Source organism: Asparagus officinalis, chromosome 6 (assembly GCF_001876935.1).
Source record: "Asparagus officinalis chromosome 6, Aspof.V1, whole genome shotgun sequence".
NCBI classification, from domain to species: domain Eukaryota; kingdom Viridiplantae; phylum Streptophyta; class Magnoliopsida; order Asparagales; family Asparagaceae; genus Asparagus; species Asparagus officinalis.
Window position 1 is genome coordinate 15895670 of NC_033799.1, and position 23410 is coordinate 15919079.

General features: G+C 39.3%; 1 protein-coding gene across 1 annotated transcript; it reads left to right on the top strand.

The window, feature by feature from the left end:
• Positions 4718-21166, top strand: LOC109845798 (GDSL esterase/lipase At4g01130-like). Its single transcript, XM_020415070.1, has 8 exons — positions 4718-4800; positions 6706-6863; positions 6976-7061; positions 8130-8263; positions 11001-11116; positions 18844-18995; positions 19526-19796; positions 20556-21166. The coding sequence occupies exons 1-8, from the start codon at positions 4718-4720 to the stop codon at positions 20822-20824; spliced, it is 1269 nt and encodes a 422-aa protein (XP_020270659.1). The 3' UTR covers positions 20825-21166.

The window sequence follows — 23410 nt, forward strand, 5'->3', positions numbered from 1 at the left end:
TATTTTCTGTTTATATGTTACCTGCATGCGTGCATTCATGGGGGCCAACAACATTTGGATTTTCCAAATTGAAACTCTAGTAAATCTAGCAGGGTGGGCCCTACTGTGTCAGTGGGGCCCACCCCCTGTATCTGTGCGCGTTGGCTCGCGCGTTAAAGCGCGAGCCAAATAGCGCTGCTCTAAATCTAGAGCTTCTGTTGTTCTTTTTTCATTGTCCCTTACTATCCATCCAGTGATCATGAAATGGACGGCTTAAAGCCTGGACCCAAAAGATGACTAATTTTATGATATTTTCTATCATTCCTAGAATCAAAGTGATCCCGCATCTTGCATCTATAAAGATGCATATGCACCATCTAATTTATAAGTTTTTCAGTATATATTATGGGTTCTTCTTAGCAAGATTGCAGTTAGGCCTGCCCAAACGGGCCGGACCCCTAGGAATCCGGGCCTGGGACAGACCGCCCTGGCACCACCAGGTCGGCCCGAATTTTTCTTTTGTTATTTTCATTCTTTTTTGTAAAAAATTTCTTTAAATTTATTATTTTTTTGAAAAAAAGGAATTTCAAGAGTAATTAAAATATGTAAAAATTTGATAAAAATTCAATCATATTGGTAGTAGCTTATAATTATACAATTTGCAAATATCATAGAAATTAAAATGATAAAAAAATAAACTCTTTATTATCAATCACTAACAATTAGAATTTTTTTTGGAGATTGTCGCATCACAATAGATGAATACATCCAAACTAGATTAACACCTACTCATCTATATCACTATCATGTGCAACTCTTTTCAAATAATTTATCACAAATTTACAGCTAAAAATTGAAAATTATAAACTACTTTCTACTCTCTATCTCCTGTCATCAATTCATTAAGTCTATCTTCAATATTAGCTATCCGGTCGATGCATTGAGATCTCTTCTCGAACCTTAACCAATCTTGTAGGCATATTATCGCCTGTACGGTAGACGGATTTAGCAATGTTCAGTGGTCATCAATCAAACGTCCTAATGTGTTGAAGGTGGATTTCGAAGCTATTGTAAAAACCTGCACTGTTAGTAAGTTACGAGACATGATGGAAAATATAGGATATGAAATTGTTCCATATACTTTCCACTATTGTAAAATATCAAAATCAACATTATTTTGAGGTTTAACTAAAGGTGCAGCTAAATATTGTTCAATTTAAAAAAAAAATCCTTAATGATAATCTAGAACCAGATCCACGACTATTACCAGTTAGTCTCTCTATCATCGATTGCCTATCAAAAAGCTTACCTTTGCCTCGTCTTGAGCTTGTAAAAGCTGTAGCTTGAGGTATACTTACACCACATCTACCTGCATACTCATCAAATAATATTTAATAGTGTTATGATGAGTAAGAGCAGTGATAGTCTGACCACTATTAGTGTCTATCATCATGTTCTCATACAAAGAATTTAACAAAATTTGAAAGGCAATATCCTTCAAGCATGGAAGATCAATAAGAATTCCCACACCAAAAATAATAGGAATAGGTCTAAAATATTTATTAAATTTACTTTCCATTTCAAAAATCATGTTTCCAAAATAATTATTCATGCGATAAGTATTAAAAAAAGTTTAAATATTTAAAACTTATAAAGCAGCTTGAGCAATAGTTGGATAATAACAACCATATAATAACATAGTATTTTCATAAAAAACTTATAGCATCACTTTTACACAATATATAATAGTCCATTTATCATCAGTTATTTCATACACATTACTAGAACTAGAAGTATAGAAAGTAATAAAATTATTTATAATTTATTTGTACTCTATTTCTACATTTAACATTGTATAGGTAAAATTCCACTCATTGTCAACATCCTTTGGAATTAACTTAGTTTTTACATTTTTTTCTTCTACACAATTATTTTTATCTTTTAAGTCCTTGTTTATAATCAATATGAGCATAAGTTATGACCCTCAAATTTTCCATCATGGGTTTGATATCATTAAATGTACTTTGGACAATTAAATTTAAAATATGACACATGCATCTAATATGAAAAATATCATCCTGGCATGAGAATAGAAAAGATGTTTTGATATAATCTACAACTACATTATTATTACTTGCGTTATCTAGTGAAAAAAAATATTTTATTAGAATTTTTTAATTTTGAAAGTTCTTCCACTATTATTTATAACATTAACACTAGTGTGTGAATCTTCAAATGTAATAAAAGAAACAATATTTTTAAATATTTGCCAATTATCATCTATCCAGTATGTTATGATACACAAATAATCAATTTGTGCTCTAGATGTCCAAATATCAAAAGTTAGAGAAAACTTACAGTTTAAGCTTTGAAAATAAGAAATTATTTTTGTTTGTTCATTGTGATAATATTTTAAAGGGAAAAATGCTTCCAGCCCCCAAATTCTTAACAAGTATGCTCCCTCCCCAAGACTTTTTTTACGCTCTAAAAACCCCAAAATTCGTAATAACTATGCTCTGAGCCCTCAAAACACAAAGCCCAAGAATTTTACACATGTAAAGACTATAATACTCATTCCATCTCTCTCCAACTATGCGATCCCTCCGCTCTCCCTCCTCCTTCCCCTACCATTTTTCCCTAGCCCCATCCGTCCCTTTCGCAAACCTCGTGGCGGCCGAAGCTCCTCTCCGATCTCGTGCCTCGACCACTCGCCTCAGTTCGTCGAGATCCGCCTTGTCCACCGTCGATCCCAACGCGGCCTCTGCTCGACCCCTCACCTCCGTCCCCAACCTAATCCCTCCTCCCCCAGACGCCACATCAAACCCCCCCTCTCCATCCCTCAGGTCCATCATCCCCCTCCAAAAATCCTACTGATTTCACTGCTGATTATAGAATCTCCTCGATAAGGGGAGCCATCTATTTTCTTTCTTTGCCCCTAAAGAGCTTCAGCTCGCTAAAGATGTCTTCAAGGATCTTGTGGCGACTAAGTTCTTACCTAGTCATTCTATTTGGGATAATTGTTATTCTGCTGTCAATTCATAAGATTGAAAGAGGAATTTATCATGGGTCCTTTGGAATCACGATATATCATTCTACAGTTTGAGATTACAGTGATATGGTGGCTCTTATGATGATGAGATTACCTATGCTTCGATCGAGCTACTGCCTATATGATGAGATTACAGTTTGAGATTACCTATGCTTCGATCGAGCTACTGCCCATATGATGAGAGACAGTCCAGCGTGTGTCCGTGTGGAAGTGGATTTGAGGAAGCAACTCCCCACTCATGTTTGGGTGAGTGTTCATGTGATAATCAATTACTCGAGGAATTTGTTTGAAGAAATTAGGCTACAACGATGGAAGAATTTTCAATGGATCTGCTTGCAGATAATGTATTGTATTTGTAATACGTATGAAGATGTTTAGAAAATTTGTAACCCGTAACCTTAACAACCAACACGTAAATCGCTTAGCTTTTGAAAATTTCATTAAAATTAAAAGTGAAATATTATTACAAAATCCAGCTCACTCTCACCACCTAAAACAAACGTATACATCCCCGTCTTCTTCCTCTATCCCCGGTCAACGGTCTCAAAACCATGGCAGTCCACCTCCTCAGTGAGTGTTGAGTGGTAAAATGAAAGTAATCATATATTGCACAGTTTTATGGGGTGCTGTAAGCATGAATTTTCTGAAGGAAAGTGTAGAATTGTTACTGCTTTTTATTTTTATGAAGTTATGAATTATTATAGTAGAAGTCCAAAAAATTAAAGCTTTTTTTCTATTTCCTTCATTTTTTATTTTTATGAAGGTTTTACGGGTTGCTTATGAAGGTTACAGGTTTGCTTGTTAAGGTTACACATTGGTTGTGAATGTTACACGTTGATTGTTAAGGTTACGCGTTGGTTGTTAAGGTTACTGGTTGGTTGTTAAGCTTAACCTTCACAACCAACGCGTAAACTTAACAACCAATACATAACCTTAACAACCAACTCGTAATCTTAACAACCAATGCATAACCTTAACAAGCAACTCATAACCTTAGTTATGCAGAAAAAATGAAATGACTCACCGTTTCCCCCCTTTTTAATGGCAATCGATCGAGGACAACTAATTAAGAGAACTAGCTAGAATCCAATAATGCCCGCAAATTCATAGCCTTAATGATAAATCAACTTCATTAGCATCTATATCATCAGACCTTCTATAAATCCCCACTACTGCATTAGCACCCGCCCCTTCTTTCCTCTGTCTAAAGCTCCGCTAATACCTCCCACCAACACCACACAAATAATCCTCCCTCCCACTCTCCATCTTGATGGATTACTTAGCCAGCTGTCACCAGATCCCTCGCCGTCCGAATTCGATGTTGAGCACTGTCGGATATCATTAGCCATCTCTCTGCTCCTCTTCGCTAGGTTGTGCTCTAGCTTGTGTGCGTTCTGGTGTCCTCCAAGAGCTTGGGCGCTGTAAAAAGTCCATCAACAATAGTTACACGAGAAAACTCGTGCGTGCTCAGGACGAGGCCTGGGCTGCAGGGACAGGTTAAGGTTGAGGTCCTGAGCTTCATGACCTGGTTGAAACTCCATCAAGGTGAGGGGTGGATAATGAGGGTTAATGTTATGTTTCTTGGCTTATAAAGAAGATACATGAAGGTTGTAGCAGTTGCAATGGTCCAGCGTGCTTGTGGTGCTGCATAACTAATTATTTGGGATTAGGAATTGAGGGAGGGGGATGATGGACCTGAGGAATGGAGGGAGGGGGGTTGATGTGACGTTTGGGGGAGGAGGGATTAGGTTGGGGACAGGAGGAGAGAATGGGTATTATAGTCTTTACCTGTGTAAAATTCTTGGGCTTTGTGTTTTAGGGGCTCAGAACACAGTTATTACGAATTTGGGGGGTTTTTAGAACGTTGAAAAAGTCTTGGGAGGAGGAAGCATACTTGTTACGAATTTAGGGACTGGAAGCATTTTCCCCTTATCACGTTGACAAGATTGATGAGAATTTTTTTTGAAATGCATGATAAAAAAAAATCTCTAATCATATCATCAAATTCAACATTTTCTACTAATTTATAATGAATGTTTATAAGAATAATAAACCTTACGATGCATTTCCTAGCTTTAATCGCGTCATAGTTTCAGTAACCGAGGCTACCTGTAGTAAATGATTGATAGAGTAGAGATTGGTGGATATCTCCTCGAGATGTTACTACTAACACTCTCTTATGTTGTCCCAAATTGCGTTTGAAGTGGTTGGTGCCGCTCTTATGATGAGCTTCAAAGATATAGCCGCACAATGCACATTTGGCATTTTGGGTGAGAAGTTTGCCGTGTTGATCCCTAGTGACTTCTATCTTCTAAAAAAAAATCTACACATCAGATCTCGGCTTTTTAGGAGCTCTAAGTGTTGGATCATCGCCGCTGAATTTAGGATCAATATCGATAGTAAGAGGACTAGCTGTAGGAGTAGTAGAACTTATTTTGATGTCGGGAGTTGAAATTTGCCCTTCATAGTCGGTAGAGAAAGTCATTAAAACTAGAGAATTAGAGAGTACACGACAGAATAAGAGAGTATTAGAGATAAGTAGATGAGTTTTGGATGAGAAAAATAAATAAAAATCTCATCTATTTATGGAGGTAGCCCCCTAGCCAAATAATCAAAATACCCCATTTATTTTGCTCGGTTCAAACCTGGACCAGCCCGGGCGTAGACGCCCGGCCCGGTCCAATAGCTACCCACCGTTCCGGGTCTTGGTCCGGGCAAGACCCGGACCCGGATTCTTCAGTCTGGCCCTATTTCTGACTGGGCTGGGCGGGCTCGGGTCAGGTTTCGCCGAACCAACCCGGACCCGGACCTCTGACCCAGGCGTGGAGCCCTGTTAAGCCCGAGTTTCCGGGCATTTCCCGAGTTTGGGCCGGACACCAGGCTGGATCTCGGTTGATGGCTTGTTTGGACACCCCTAATTTCAGTGACATCTACTGACAAGTTTGTCAGCATGTAGGAAGAAAATTATATGAATAATTTCTTTTCTTGAACGGGGAGCACATGGCTCCAAAAGCTTTCAGTGGATCTCTGTTCTAATTTCTCAAAAGGATGGTGCATGCCATACATCAACTCTATCCGGGACCAGCACGATGCTGTATTGTCACTATTTTAGCATCTTCGGTGGAAACTTTTCTGGTCTGTCTTGAGGGTGATAGGACCAATTTCCTTTTTCTTTTTCCTAATTGGGCGATAGAATCGGTAACTATTTCGTTGAGGGTATAGAAATGATCAAATGCGCGTATTTTCCACCATTGCAAGCAATACTACATTGACTCTGTTTACGAATTTTTTTTTTTTTGTTGGGGGGGGGGGGGGGGGGGGCTACTTCTGTCTTTCCCCCCTGAAGTGTACTAGTTACTCCTATCCTTCAGAAAATTCTCACGGATAGGGAAACCAGCGCAAAAATCCAGACCACAATTGTAATAATAGCTTCTCCACTTTATGACAAACGCGTTGAATTATAGCAAGCTAACGAACTCCTTGCATGCTTTCGGCTGATCCAGAGACATATCTTCTAATTCTAGTTTCGTATATAATTCTCCTTCATTAGCTTGATTTTCATTCTGGCTAAGAATACTGGCAGCCGTTTTCATTCGATCCTCCTCATCAAAACCTCTGATATTCCACGTCTCTAGTTGATATCGGCCTCGTTCGCTCTTTGTCGGTGCGCTGTGTAGATTCGCAGCATCGTTCAAGCTTTTGGTGACGGTCGAATTCAGAGATCCCCGGTGCTTTTGGGCTGCGTTCCCGGCTCAGCGCCTTCCCTTTGGCATGACCTACTTCAAGAAACCAGCTGGCCGGGCCTCTGACGGTAGAGCAGCCATTGATTTCTTCGGTAATTAAGTTCGTATATAGGACGCCCATTGACATTCCAATGGAGCCACGTTCTTTTCACTTATTTGATTATTTTGCCTGCTCTGATTTTTATTTAATTATTTTTCTTGAAGCGCAAGGTCTTGGGCTGCCGTTTCTTAGCCCGTACCTGCAATCAATTGGCTCAAACTACAGTCACGGAGCCAATTTTGCTACGCCGGTTCTCATTGGCTATCCAGCTTAACCACAATGAAAAATTTGAAGGAAGAGTGCATCTATCAAGTTCACTCAAGCTTTGTGTCTTTCTCCTTCATTTTCTTTTCCTTGTTTTTGAACAAGTGTAGAGATTTACTGTAATTAAGACCAGTAGATACTTTCCATAGAACCTCTGCATAAAATAAGCGCTTACTGTCCACAACTAGAGATAGGTAGCAAGCATGAAGTGGTTACAAATTATTATTACCTTGAAGAAGGTGTTGTTGGTGATTTTATGGAGATTAATCTGCGGAATTAAACACTAAACGAATAACGGCACCAATAAAAATACCACAAGCAAGCAACCACCAAAATTTAACGTGGTTCGGCAAATCGTGCCTACGTCCACGGGGCAATCCAAAGAGAAATATTTCACTATGAATCAAGAGTACAATTCCTCCAAGTTACACCTGAGCTTGAGAATTAAATCACAAGAGAAATATACAGTGTTACCTCTAGGGCACCAAAACCCTAAAACCTGTCTCACCAAAAATCTTCAACTCCCGTAGAGAAATTAGCACCATACCCTCGACAGTGTCATCATTCTGAAGACAACGGCTTTTGAATCACTGCAATCGGACACCCGAGCTATCCGAAATCTGAACTTTTCTCTCTCTTTTCTTATCTCCTCGCGACACTGTAGCAAATCCGCTGTTAATGTAGCACCGTAGTACTATTCACCCAAAAAACTGTTCATATAAATATTGATCTCAGGGCTCTCTTATATAGAATTCTCCAAAACTATTTCTATTTCAAATAGATCCTCCAAATCCTCTTCTACATAGAATCCTAATTCATGTAGACTTCTTATAGATAAAATTCTAATTCATGTAGACCTCTTCATGTAGGCCTTATCTTGGGCTGGACCCACAATAATCTCTCCCTCCAGTCCAACGAGGGGGTACGCCAATCTGTAACTCCTCAATGGGAGTTCATACCGGCCAATCGCTGACACAACTCGGTCTTCTCTCTGGAAACGGTCTTCATTAAAAAATCTGCTTGATTTTCATGTTTGAATCTTCTGTAACTTCAGCTCCTCTTTCTCAACAGCTTCTCTAAGCCAATGATATCTCACATCAATGTGTTTCATACTGGAATAGAATGTAAAATTCTTGCTCAAATTAAGAGCACTTTGACTATTAATGAAGATTTGATAATTGTCCTGCTGTAAGTCTAACTCCTACAGAAATCTTCTCAACCAAATTATCTCTTTACCGGCTTCTACAGCTGCAATATATTCCGCCTCTATTGTTATATCCCGCCTCTATTGTAGATAAAACAACACACTTTTGTAACATGGGCTGCCAAGATACTGCTCCCCCTGTAAAAGTGAACAACCAACCTGAGGTAGACTTCCTGTGATCGAGATTACCTGCCATATCCGCATCTACAAAACCATATAATACTGTCTTTGAACCTCCAAAACTCAAACACAATCTGGAACTGTCTTTTAAATATTTTAAGATCCACTTTATACCTTCCCAATGAACTTTCCCTGGATTAGAAAGAAACTTGCTCATAACGCCAACTGCATGAGCTATATCTAGCCAAGTGCAAACCATGGCATACATCAAACTTCCTATAGCTGAAGAGTAAGGAATATTCTCCATCTCACTCTTTTTCTCATTTGTAGTCGGGCAAAATTTCTTGCTAAGCTTCAAATGATCTGCAAGAGGAGTACTGACTGACTTGGCATCTTTCATGTTGAATCTACCAAGTAACCGTTCAACATATTTCTCCTGTGATAACAACAATTTCCTAACATTCCTGTCACGAGCAATATACATACCAAGAATCCGTTGTGCCGAGCCCAAATCCTTCATGTCAAAAGATTTAAATAACTCATTTTTCAGCCCACCGATTATTTGACTATCCTGACCAACAATCAACATATCGTCCACATAAAGAAAAATGATAATGAAACTAGAATCTAAAATTCTCCTAAAATATACACACGGTCTGCAACTGTCCTCTGGTAGTCATGACTTAACATAAAAGAATCAAATTTCTTATACCACTGTCTGGGTGCCTGCTTCAAACCAAAGAGGCTCTTCTTCAACCTTCAAACCATGTGCTCTTTTCCCTTCACTTCAAAACCCTCCGGGTGCTCCATGTATATCTCCTTCTCCAAATCAACATGAAAGAATGTAGTCTTCACATCAAGCTGCTCAATCTCAAGGTCTAAACTAGCTGCTAACCCCAAGATAACTCTAATAGACGTTATCTTCATAACCGGTGAAAAAAATTCATCAAAATCAATACCCTTTTTCTGACCAAAGCCTTTCACCACTAATCTGGCTTTGTATTTTTCAATCTCTTTGTAGCCATCCTTCTTTAACTTGAACACCCACTTATTCTTCAAAGCTTTTCTGTCCTTCGGCAAATCCACCAACTCATAAGTATCGTTCTTCTCAAGAGACTTCATCTCTTCCTTCATAGTCTAGAACCATCTATCATTGTCTTTATGAGTATGTGCATTCTGAAAGATTTTTGGCTTCTCCTCTTCTGTTAGTAAAGAATATTCTGAAATAGGATATCTCGTGGATGGTTGATGCTCTCTAGATGATCTCCTAAGTTGTGGCTCTACAAACTCCTGCTGCTGGTGATGCTCCCCCTGCTGAGGAGCCTCCTGCTCATGATCCTGATCATCGTGTTCTTACTCTAGTGTCTGACCATCATCATCAATATCATTATCATACACCTGCTCTATATCTGTAGGATGCAACTGTACTGGAGACAAAACGTGTGTCATATCTGAAATCTCACTAGCAACACTATTTGACTGCTCTGCTCTCCCGAGATCTGCAATAGTCTGATCTTTTTGAAAAATTACATCTGCTCGTCTGATAATTTGTTTCTTTTCTAGATCCCATAGTTTGTAGCCAAACTCATCTTCTCCATAACCAAGAAAGATGCAAGAAACCGCTCTATCATCAAGCTTCTGTCTCTCCTCCTTTGGAATATGTACAAACGCCTTGCAACAAAGTACCTTCATATGGGAATAGGAAATATTTTTTTAGACCAAACTCTCTCTGGAATATCAAAACTCAAAGGAACTGAAGGAGACCTATTGATTATGTAGCATGCAGTGCGAACAACTTCAGCCTAAAAACTCTTAGATAACTTTACCATCTTCAACATGCATCTGACTTTCTCCATAGTAGTCTTGTTGTACATCTCTGCAACTCCATTATGATGCGGTGTGCCTGGCTCTGTCCTCTGATACCGAATACCATGTTTGAGCAATAATCTCTAAACTCAATGGAAGTATACTCTCCTCCATTATCGGTGCGTAAAAACTTTAACTTCTTTCCTGTCTGCTTCTCCACCATGACATGAAATTGCTGGAATACTGAAAACACTTGATCCTTTGTCCTCAACAAGAAGACCCACATCTTTCGCGATGCATCATCAATAAATATGATAAAATACTTATTGCCACCCAAGGACTCAACCTCAATAGGACCACAAACATAATAATAAATCAAATCCAGAGTATTATCTTTTATTTTAGAAAGATTACTAAAAGAAACTCTATGTTGTTTGCCAAATAAGCAATAATCACAAGGAATGAGTGATGAACCTTTGGCAAAGGGAATGAAAGACTTCTTTGCCAATATCTGCAACCCCTTCTCACTTATGTGCCCGAGCCTCCTATGTCACAAACTGAGAGTGTCACCATCTTGAGCCATGCTCAAAGAATCATATGAAGCCTTCTCTTGAGTCTTGTATAAATTGTAACACACACTTCCTCTAGCCACCACAAGAGAGCCTTTGGTGATTTTACATTTTCCTCCACCAAATTGAATTTTATATCTCATTCGGTCCAAAGCAAGACCCGAAATTAAGTTGAGCCGCAAATTGAGAACATTCCATATATTCTTTAAGATCAATGTGCATCCAGTATCTGTCTGCAAGTGTATATCACAAAGTTCCACAATCTTCGAGTAGCTGGTATTGCCCATCTTCACATTGCCAAAGTCACATGCTTTATACATCGTGAAAATGTCTCGATTGGAGGTAGCATGACATGTAGCTCCTGTATCCACTATCCACTCGTAATTCTGACTTGCAACATGCATACATTCTTCTTCCCTACAAATGAGAATAATATTTCTCTCAGACAAAGTAGTTGTAGTGTCACTGTCAACTTTCTTCTTCTCATCTTTCTTTTCATTTTTGTTCCCAACTTGATCTTTCTTTAATGCCCAACAATTCTTCTTGATATGATCCGACTTCCCACAATAAAAACAACATCTCCCTTTAAACTTTGATCTACCCTTGGATGTGCCACGACCTCTAGACTGGTCCATGTACCTGCTCCTACCCCTATTCTCTGTGACAAGTGCATGTGAGTTATCTGTGTTGGTAGACTTCCTCCGAGTCTCTTCATTGAATAAACTACTAGTAACCATACTCATCGATAACACATCATCTGGAGCTACGTTGCTGACTGTTATAACTAGTGTCTCCCAACTATCAGACAAAGAACCCAATAGCAATAAAAACTGTAGCTCATCATCGATAGTCATCTTTGTGGTAGCTAACTAATTAATTAAACTCTTAAACTCATTCAAGTGCCCTGCTATATTGCTTCCTTCTTTAAATTTCAAATTCACCAACCGCCTCATAATAAATGCTTTGTTTCCCACGGTCTTCTGCTCGTAGAGATCCTCAAGCTTCTTCCAAAGAAACTTCACATTTGTCTCACCCGATACATGATGAAACACACTAACTTCGATCCACATCCAAATATAACCGACCGCCTTCCTGTATTATTTCTCCCATTCTTTACAATCATCTTTTCGGGCTTGGCTTTATCTTCCTCAATAGGGTCATGTAAATCTTTACAATACAAAATATCTTCTACCTTGGACTTCCATACTTGCCAATTAAAACCATCCAATTTTATCATTGTGCCAAAACTCCCCATCTTTTTCATCCCAAAGCACGCCTCGAACCAGAGCATTGATACAACATGTTAGGGATTTTATAGAGATTAATTTGCGGAATTAAACACTAAACGAATAATGACACTAATGAAAATACCATAAGCAAGTAAACACCAATATTTAATATGGTTCGGAAAATCGTGCCTACATCCACGGGTAATCCAGAGAGAAATATTTCATTATGAATCAAGAGTACAATCCCTCCAAGTTACACCTGAACTTGATGATTAAATCACAAAAAAAAAAGTTACAGTGTTACCTCTAGGGCATTAAAACCCTAAAACCAGTCTCACCAAAAATCTCCAACTCCCGTGGAGAAATCAACATCGTACCCTCGATGACGTCATCGTTCTGAAGACAACGGTTTTTGAATCACTACAATCGGGCACCCGAGCTATCCAGAATCTGAACTTTTCTCTCACTTTTCTTCTCTCCATTTGCTCTCTCCTCATGACACTGTAGCAAAACCGTGGTTACTGTAGCACCAAATACTATTCACCCAAAAAACTATTCATATAAATATTGATCTCAGAGCTCTCTTATATAGAATTCTCCAAACCTATTTCTATTTCAAATAGATCCTCCAAATCCTCTTCTACATAGAATCCTAATTCATGTGGATTTCTTATAGATAGAATCTAATTCATGTAGACCTCCTCATGTAGGCCTTATCTTGGGCACAACAAGTACCATTAAATTTCATATGTATGAAACGACATGACATTGAGTTATTACATTTGAAATTAGGATCAGTTTCACATAGACCCATTGTAATATCGCACTTTGGAACATATTACCATGTAGTTTGATTTTGGCAGATATACCTCTTGAATAAAAGTTTTTTTTGACTCTTTTACCCTTTGATAGACTCACTAATTCTCCCAAGGGTGATACAAAAAACTTCACCAAAGGCAAAAGAGGCGAAAAAATTCACCCATTCGCCAAAATCAAACTACGGGCATAACAAGTTTCAAAATGCGATACTACAGGGGTCCATGTGCAATTAACCCTAGTAATTAAGCTTGCTGCCAAAAGACGTGTAATTAAGCTTGTTGCTAAAAAACATTTGTCACTAAGCTTGTACTTAATGGGTTAATTTGACCGAGCGATCATAAGTTCAAAGTCTGTCTATTCAACTGGAGAACTATTATTTATGTTAGGATAATTTAAACACAGAACTAGAAAATAGAGAGACAACCACAAACACAATATTTACGTGGTTCGATCAAATTGATCTACGTCTATGTCAAGAGGGTGTTTCACTATATTTCTTTCTCAAATTACAACACTCATACAAAATTTTAGAGCTCACTTATTCGTTGTGTGTCTTACTCTGCCTTACACTCTCTCTTCCTTTTAATTCACACAGAGATTAAAAAATCAATCTGTGAAGAAGGATTGATTGATTTGGGGGGGGGGACCACAAGTGAGAAAGTGACATAAAGATGGAGTGTGACACAAAGTCAGCAGATGTTCCTTTGTTGAAAAATAAGAGTGGGTTTGTAGTTTTCTCACTTTTGTTGAAAACACACCCGATGACTTTTGAATAATTGAGAGCAATGTTCTTTTCAATCTTTTTGCTGTCATTCTTCGATCCATCAGGGATTTGATTAGAAATTGGTCCCATCCAGTTTTAGATTCAAGCCAATAAAGTCAACAATCTCCATCTTGGATTGAATTCCCAAACATCAATAACTAGCGAGTCTTCACCTATCTTGCAAATAATGCCCCAAAAGGGGCCATCTAACAAGTGCGAATGCCTCCCAAATTCAAGCAGTGCTTGAACTTGAAGGCCGGAATCGGTTTGGTCAACATGTCAGTTGGGTTGTCTGTAGTACCAATCTTCTTCATCTTGATGTTTCTTTCAGCAGTTGCCTCACGAATGAAATGATATCCGACATCAATATGCTTTGTCCTCTCATGATGTGCAGAGTTTTTGCTTAGAAATATTACGCTCTGATTGTCGCAAAATACAACTGAACTAGCCTTCTGCTGAAGTCCAAGCTCCCTCACGAGATTTCTCAACCAAATGGATTCTTTTACTGCTGCCATGTATTCTGCCTCTGTAGTAGACAAAGCAACTGTCGACTGTAGAGTCGTTCTCTAACTAATAGGTAAGCCAAAAAGAGTAAAAAGATAACCAGTCAAAGATCTCCTTTTATCGAGATCACCTGCATAATCAGAATCCACAAAACCTACAACTGAGGTTCCCAAAGTACTGCTATCAAAAACCAAACTGAGGTACCCCTGAGATACCGTAGGATCCACTTTACTGCTTCCCAATGTGCCTTTCCTGGTTGAGCCATGTATCTGCTCACTACACTGACTGCCCGGGCAATGTCTGGACGAGTGCAAATCATAGCATACATTATGCTACCCACTGCATTAGAGTATGAAACTCGGGACATCTCCTTCTTCTCGTTCTCACTTGTAGGTGAATCTAAAGTCAAGAGCCTAAAGTGAGGAGCCAAAGGAGTCGTAACGGGCTTGGCTCTTTTCATCCCAAAGCGTTCAAGCACCTTTTCAATATAACTCTTCTGTGAGAGATATAAAGTTCCAGCTCACCTTTTCAATATAACTCTTCTGTGAGAGATATAAAGTTCCAGCTTTCCTGTCCCTCCTGATCTCCATACCTAAGATCTTCTTTGCTATAAAGTTCCAGCTTTCCTGTCCCTCCTGATCTCCATACCTAAGATCTTCTTTGCTGCACCAAGATCTTTTATTTCAAACTCATCATTAAGTTGTTTCTTCAAAATAAGAATCTGTGACATGTTCTTAGCAGCAATAAGCATGTCATCGACATATAATAGAAGATAAATAAAAGAATCATCTCCTAGATGCATGTAGTACACACAACTATCATAAGTACTTCTTGAGTACCCATGACTAAGCATAAAATTATCAAACCTCTTGTACCACTGTCTGGGAGATTGCTTCAGGTCGTACAAGGATTTTTTCAATCTGTAAACTTGATCTTCTTTACCTTCTACGAAGTATCCCTCTGGCTGAGACATGTAGATAGTCTCCTCAAGTTCTCCATGTAAGAATGCAGTCTTCACATCAAGCTGCTCAAGCTCCAGATCAAATAGAGTAACCATAACAAGCAATACACGGATGAAGGTATGTTTCATAACCGGAGAGAACACTTTATCATAGTCAATTCCCTCCTTTTGTCCATAACCCTTAGCCACCAACCGTGCTTTGAATCTAGCATCTTCAACCCCTGGGATCCCTTCTTTCTTTTTGAAAATCCACTTTCAACCAATTGCCCTTTTACCCTTAGGTAATTGCACCAAATCCCAAGTCTGATTCTTGTAGAGTGACTCGAGTTCTTCTGTCATAGCCGTGGTCCAACGTCCAGATTCTCCGCATGAGGCAGCTTCAGTAAAGTTTGATGGCTCTTGAATACACATCTTTTCAGCTATCATGAGAGCATATGCCACTAATTCAGCATGTGCGTATCTTTGAGGAGGTTTGATCTGTCTCCTCATCCTGCCAGTGGCTATGGAATAAGGTTCTTCAATCTCAGCATCATCAGCATCTGAGCCTGAATCATGTTGCTCTTCTACAACTGTAGGAGCAATTTTTATAGACAACTTTTAAGACGTCTCTCCCTCGAGCTCCACCTGAAGCTCCACCTTATCCATTATCTTCTCTATATTTCCTGTAGACTCAATAGAAACCTTCCCATAATTAAACATATATCTTTCATTAAAAGTAACATCTTTACTAATAATGAATTTAGGTGAATCAGGTTCAAGACTCCACAAATGATAACCTTTAACACCATCAGTATAACCAATAAATATGCATTTCTTAGCTCTAGGCTCAAGCTTACCCTCTCTAACATGATAGTAAGCGGGATATTCAAATACCTTTAAATTTGAATAGTCATTTGGTTTACCTGACCATACCTCATTTGGAGTCTTGTGTTATACCTTTAAATTTGAATAGTCATTTGGTTTACCTGACCATACCTCATTTGGAGTCTTGTGTTCAATGGTGGTAGAAGGAGACCGGTTCACCAAGTAACAAGCTGTATTAACAGCTTCAGCCCAGAAGTCTTTATCCAACCCAGAGTTTGAGAGCATACACCTAGCTCTCTCCGTCAACGTTCTATTCATGCGTTCCGCCACCCCGTTTTGCTGAGGAGTGTGTCTGACCGTGCAATGTCGTACGATCCCAGAATTTGAGCAGAATTGATTGAACTCTCCACTACAGAACTCTAGGCCATTATTTGTTCGGAGACGTTTAATCTTCTTTTCAGTTTGATTTTTAACAAGTATTTTCTACTTTTTGAAAGTTTCGAACACCTCGCTTTTGCACCTGAGAAAGTAAACCCAAACTTTCCTGGAAAAACCATCAATAAACTTCAGAAAATAAAGAGCATCACCTTTGGATGGAACCTGAGCAGGTCCCCACAAATCTGAATGGATGTAGTCGAGAGTGCCCTTCGTCGTATGTGAGCCAGTCGAGAAGCTGACCCGAGTTTTCTTCCCAAACACACAATGCTCACAGAAATCCAGTGATGATGTATGATTACCACAGAGTAAGCCATGTTTACTCAAAATAGTCATCCCCTTCTCACTCATGTGGCCTAAGCGCATGTGCCACAACTGAGTAGTGTCCCTATCAGCATCAGAAGACACACCTGCAGAGCCTGTCACCGTACTGCATTGGAGAACATAAAGACTGTTCACCTTACTACCTTTCATCACAACCAATGAACCCTTAGTAACTCTAAGAGCTCCACCTTCACCAGTGTAAGAACACCCAATAGAATCCAAAGAACTCAAAGAAATCAGATTTTTCTTTAAGTCCGGGATGTGTCTCACATCTGATAAAGTTCTTACTATCCCATCGTGACACCGGATGCGAATTGTACCAATGCCAACTGTCTTGCAAACTACATTGTTGCCCATCAAAAATGATCCACCACTTATAGATCTGTAAGTAGTGAACCAATCTTTATTTGGACACATATGATAAGACGCATCCGTATCCAAGATCCATTCTCTATCGGAACGGCTATCCAAGGGACAAACTGCAAGAACCGTCTCAGCAACTACGACAGTATCAGCCTTTGCCGTATTAGCTGAATCAGAGGTTTCACCACGCTGGTTGTCTTTCTTCTTTAGAGCATAGCATTCTGACTTGTAATGCCCTTTCTTGTGATAGTAGAAACACTCCACATGTTTCTTGTTTTGGGCTGACCTGGACTTTGAACGATTTCTGGATTGCACTTTATCACCCTCTCTGGTCTTCATTCTACCTCTGGCTAGCAGACCATCAGCCTGCCTATCGGTACCTCTCCCATTCAACTTTGTTCTTAACTTAGCAGAATTCAAAGCGGCCTTCACATCCTCAAGACTTATGGATTCTCTTCCATACAACATAGAGTTAACAAAGTTTTCGTAAGAGTCAGGCAAGGAACACAACACAATGAGAGCTTGGTCTTCATCATCAAGCTTTAGATCCAGGTTTTTCATATCCATGACAATTTTATTAAATTCATCAAGGTGTTCCTGAATGGGTGTACCTTCCTTCATCTTCAATGTGTATAGCCGTTGCTTCAGGTATAATCTCGTAGTAAGATACCTTCCTTCATCTTCAATGTGTATAGCCGTTGCTTCAGGTATAATCTCGTAGTAAGAGATTTCTTCAAATAGAGACTTTGAGTTTTGACCCACAACCCCGCTGTCGTTTCCTCATCAGCAACTTCACGAAGCACATTGTCGGACAGTGACAATTGCAAGGCGCTGTGAGCCTTTTCGTCCATCTCTTCGATCTCGGTACTAGTCATATCTTCTGGGTATTTCCCATCGATAGCTTTAACTGTGCCTTCACGTCGCAACAAAGCCTTCATCTTTATCCTTCATAGGCCGAAATTGTTCTGGCCATCAAAGATCGACACCGAGAACTTCACAGAAGCCATTGTGGAGGATTGAAAGCTGTCCTAGAAACCGAGAAGCTCTGATACCAGTTTGTTGGGATAATTTAAACACAGAACCAGAAAATAGAGAGACAATCACAAACACAATATTTACGTGGTTCGATCAAATTGATCTACGTCCACGGCAAGAGGGTGTTTCACTATATTTCTTTCTCAAATTACAACACTCATACAAAATTTGAGAGCTCACTTATTCGTTGTGTGTCTTACTCTACCTTACACTCTCTTCCTTTTAATTCACACAGAGATTAAAAAATCAATCAGTGAAGAATGATTGATTGATTGGGGGGGACCACAAGTGAGAAAGTGACATAAAGATGGAGTGTGACATAAAATCGGCTGATGTTCCTTTGTTGAAAAATGAGAGTAGGTTTGTAGTTTTCTCACTTTCGTTGAAAACACACCCGATGACTTTTGAATAATTGAGAGCAAATGTTCTTTTCAATCTTTTTGCTGTCATTCTTCGATCCATCAGGGATTTGATTGGAAATTGGTCCCATCCAATTTTAGATTCAAGCCAACAAAGTCAACAATTTAAACCTTCGATGAAGTATATAGCTTGTGCATAATAAGAGTGAACCGTATATATATAACAGGTAGCAGTTCAATTATAATATCCCATTGGAGGCAGGTTAAGTGGCTGTTTTTATCAATGGACCCAAGGACTGGCGGTTAAATAGTATAGAATGAAAGAGGTTGTAAAAATTGCAGTATTAAGAGAAAGCACAGAGTGAAAAAAAGGATTATCTAACTAGTCATAGCAATTATTCATTCAGCTCTGACTATAAGTGTGCGTGAGTGCGTGCATGTGAGAGAGATTAAGTTATGACTGACATGTGCAGGTTATCTTCCTCCTCGAAACGTCTTCAGCCAATCACTATATACCATAGACATCGGCCAAAATGACTTTACAAGCAATGCTGGAACGCTTGGGATTGAAGGAATTAAGCAATATGTTCCTCAGGTTGCCTCTCAGATTGCTTCAACAATAAAGGTGAAAGATCTTGGTTTTCTTGTACTAAACTTACTGCTGCTACATAAAAAAAGCTTATTTTCCTTTGTTACCCAAAGTTTACGTATTTTTCGTTGTGACACCCAAAGTATGTTTGACGCTCTGATACTCCGAAGTTTCAATCTCACTTCACTTTTAATACCCTCACCCAGACTTCGTTAGATTTTCTACTAAATTTGGGTAAGCACGTAATGCATTCAGTCCCATGTTACCCAGTTGCGCCCAGAAGCTGACGAACTATCACTTGCAAAGCACGCAATACGAATTTAATAGAAAAACTAATGACATCTGGACGGGGAGCATCAATGTGCATCAATGTGAAATGAGATTGAAACTTTGGGATATCTAAGTGTTAAAAGAATATTTTGGTGGTTACGAAGTGAAAATAAGCCTTAAAAAATCTGAATTTTGTTTTGTTTTGTTTTTGTTTTTTTAATTTTTTTTTTCTAGGACACATGCTCTCATTTGCAAAGTTACAATTTACATACCTTACCTAACGAAATATGAATCAGGAACTATATGATATTGGTGGACGGACATTCTTGGTGGCGAACCTTGCACCCATCGGTTGCTTCCCAGCATTTCTGACAGAACTCCCTCACGATGCATCAGACTTGGATATATACGGCTGCATGATTTCATATAATGATGCAGTTGTCTACTACAACAATTTATTGAAGGAAAGACTTGGGCAGATTCGAGATCAGCTACTGGATGCCTCTGTTATATATGTGGACACTCATTCTATCAAGCTTGAGCTTTTTCAGCATCCTAAAGACCATGGTTAGGAAATTCCTTAGTTAAAGTTCTCTATTGAAATTCAATATTTATGCATGCACCTCTCTTTTCGGTAGGACTATTTTTTTTCAAAGAAATATAGTCTTCTTACGTTGTTATCTTCCTTCTCTTATAACACCAGCTCATACCAGCTTGTTTCCTAAATTCTTTTTCCCTATGTTCCTCATTTCATATGATATTCCTATTAAATTAGAGGCTCTTCTACAGAATTTGGTTAAAGTTGAATTCATCTACTCTTTTAATCCCTCTGAAAGACTTTTACATTGTGCTGTCAGCTTGAAGATTTCTTTATTACGTTAGGCATGCATATGAAGTTTCCTTCATACGTTTTTCTGTTTTTCGTGTTCCCCTTCTCGCGTTCCCCAAAAGTATTTTTCCTCTCATCTTCCAAAAATCTTGACAGTAGTAGCATTAGCGTATTCACTTGCAGGAATTTTAAAAAAAAATGATTAATTCTTATTCCATCCGTATTCCTTAATCATATTAACTTACCAATAAAATTGTTCTCCATTGTTGAAAAAGTGTTTTATTCATCATTTCCTGTCAGCCATTTAACATCAATCACACACACAGTGTATATGGCATTAAATTCAAGATGTAATTTATGTTTTACTAAGTAACTGAACAAAAGTACATGTCTGATTAGAAGAGATAGAGAAATAGTATTACCTTTGGTAATAAAACGAGTAAGCTGTTTACTTTACGCTTGATATTAAATAGTGTTTCATTTTTTTTCCTAATCAGGGTTCGTATTTGGAAACAAAGCTTGTTGCGGCGCTGGTGGTGGTGCTTATAACTTCAACCCACAAGTTTTTTGTGGCAATACAAAGATTATAAATGGTATCAATGTAACCGCAACCGCTTGCACTGATCCGGGAGAGTATGTGAGCTGGGATGGAATTCATGCTACAGAAGCTGCCAACAAAATTATAGCACAGGCGGTTCTGAATGGATCCTTATTTGATCCTCCCTTCCCTCTTTCCGAAGTTTGTCATCTGCATTCGGTACATTAACTGAGACAATACTGCATATGTTTCACTTTTTTCAATAATTAACACTCAGCTTTCTCGACCTCATATTTGATTTTACGAAAAAAGTATATACTTTTGGGCATTATGATCATAATTGATGCACTGGATTGTTGAATGCAACAACAACAACAACAACAACAAAAAGAGGAGAGCAAGCACAGCCATGAGGAGAACATCAAGCTATGATTCACCTGAGTTCTTAAATGATCATTTTCAGTATATGCAATGTTGATAATAGTGTATTGTAGTGGGTTTTAGTCCCACATTGGTTGTGAGAACACATCTCACCCTCCTCTACTTGTATAAATATATGTATACACTCAATATTCAACTTAAGGGAAATTTACCCAAGACTCTCTCTCTTAGTTTAACATGGTATCAGAGCTAGACTTATTATTATTTCCCTTCCAATAAAATTTTTTAACGTTTCTGCGTTCTTTTGCCAAATCTTGGCATTGCTGCTTTGTAGTCGTTTAACGCTTTTTTGCATTCCTCTGCCAGAATTTTGGTCTTGCTGCTTTGCAGCCTCTTAACACGTTTCGTGTTCTCGTATTCAAGATCGTTTCTCGCGCGGTCTCAATTAATGGCATCATCGTTTCAAGCCGTCTCTCGTCCTCAAACAAGCGGCATATTGCCGTTTCACAGTCAGTAACGGCATCGCCGTTTCAATCCATCTTGACATCTCAACGTCTTTGTAGGCATCAAAAATTGCTTATAAGTTCCCACAAACAGCTCGAAGCTGAGAGAAGACGATGAACGTCACTATCTGAGTCACGTAAGATTATTTATCGTCGAAGAGCGCATGAAGTAATTCGACAAACCGTGTGAAGCAACGGAACTGCAGAATAACGAGGATATGAACTGATCGGGAGCCACGCTTCGCTGATAAAAGACGAATCACCCTTCATATCCCATCTGCTCCATATATGATCCAACTATAGGAGCTTGTATATCTCCTCGTCGGCTTTCCTACGCACTTTGAATCACGTAATTGCGAGTTCGGACGGCAAAGATACGGCGGAAACGGACAGAACATGCGAAATAATGTTCCAGGCCTTGGCGAGACACCCATTGGTGTCTCGGCCACTACCGAGACACCGCGGGCGTCCGCAGCCCCAAAAACTGATTTTTTGCAGTTTCAAGCCGTTTTTCGACGTTAACCACCTGGATTTATTCCAACTGATCTGAACCAATCCTAGAATGTGATAAAGTGGTTATGAGTGAGGATAAGAGTGAATCGGTCGTTCTTATCCGAAAACAGAGGTCCCAAAGCCTATAAATACAGCCACAAGGCCTCTAAGGCCAGCTCAAGAGTCACTAGCAATTAATGTGACCATTACAATTCTTAAAGACAATTAAGATTGTAACATCAATGTATTAAATTGCTCTTAATGCTATTGTAACTGCTACATGCATTAACTCCTGAATACGAGGTAATCAATGGACGTATTGCTACAAAACGCGAGGGTCACGACTCAGTAGTTCAGACGAACCTCGTTTGACAAACGAACGTCGTCAAACAGGTGAACCTCGTATGATAGACGAACCTCGTCGAACGAGCGAACATAGTCAAACAGGCGAACCTCGTATGACATACGAACCTCGTCAAACAGGTAAACCTTGTATGACAGACGAACCTCATCAAACAAGCGAACCTCGTATGACAGACGAACATCGTCAAACGAATGAACATCGTCAAACAGGCAAACCTCGTATGATAGATGAACTTCGTCGAACGAGCGAACCTTGTCAAACTACAAGAATGTTAGGGTCACCCTCGTGCGAATACGCAGCTCGTCCGCATGCTGCGAAGCAACCTGCGAGGCAACCTTCATGGAAAGTGCAAACTGCGCCTAACAAAGCGCCACTTAGCGCCTCAGCCCGATTAGCCCCGATCCCCAGCCCATTGGCCCACGGCTCACGACCCACGACCCATGACCCACGACCCACGACCCACTAGAACTTATGAGGGATTAATTCAAATAAAACACTTCTCGGCTTGCCGTTGGCAAGCCTCGAACAAGGGACCTTTTGAAACAACAAAACGTTAACTTTCCACTAGGCTACTAAGCATTTATGAAAAGTACTTGTAGTTAATATATATATAGTTTGAAAACTCATTTTGGAAAGCAGTTTTGACCAAAAAAATCCAATAATCCCCCATAAGCTTTTAAACTAGTATCGTGTAATGGTGCCGTCGTTTCAATCGTTATGCATAAGGTAGATGTCGCAAGGACTTGAATCCCCCTTAGACCAACTGAATAGAAGATAGATGCATGGTGTCACAGAGACTTGAACCAGCACATGTCAAAAATCCAGCGATCATACAAGATCAAACTCATATGTGGTAGTTTTCACTTTGAACCACACTTGCCTTTGCCTTTGCACATTTATGGCCCTGTGCTAGTTCTGGTTTCTGCTAGGGCTCTAGGTATCTTTCCATAAGATACCATAGGAGACGGCCAAATCTCCACCCAGGCATAGGTGAGTTCTTTAGGTATGTGTCCTATAAAACATCCCGCATCCGAAATGCTTTGAACTCATTAAGGCTTAAGAGCCATCCTCTCT

Coding starts and splice junctions, on each gene's coding strand:
- LOC109845798 (XM_020415070.1), top strand. CDS start 4,718: ATGGACCTGAGGAATGGAGGGAGGGGGGTTGATGTGACGTTTGGGGGA. Junction 4,801..6,705: donor GGGACAGGAGGAGAGAATGG/GTATTATAGTCT, acceptor TGCGCTGTGTAG/ATTCGCAGCATCGTTCAAGC. Junction 6,864..6,975: donor AGCAGCCATTGATTTCTTCG/GTAATTAAGTTC, acceptor TTTTTCTTGAAG/CGCAAGGTCTTGGGCTGCCG.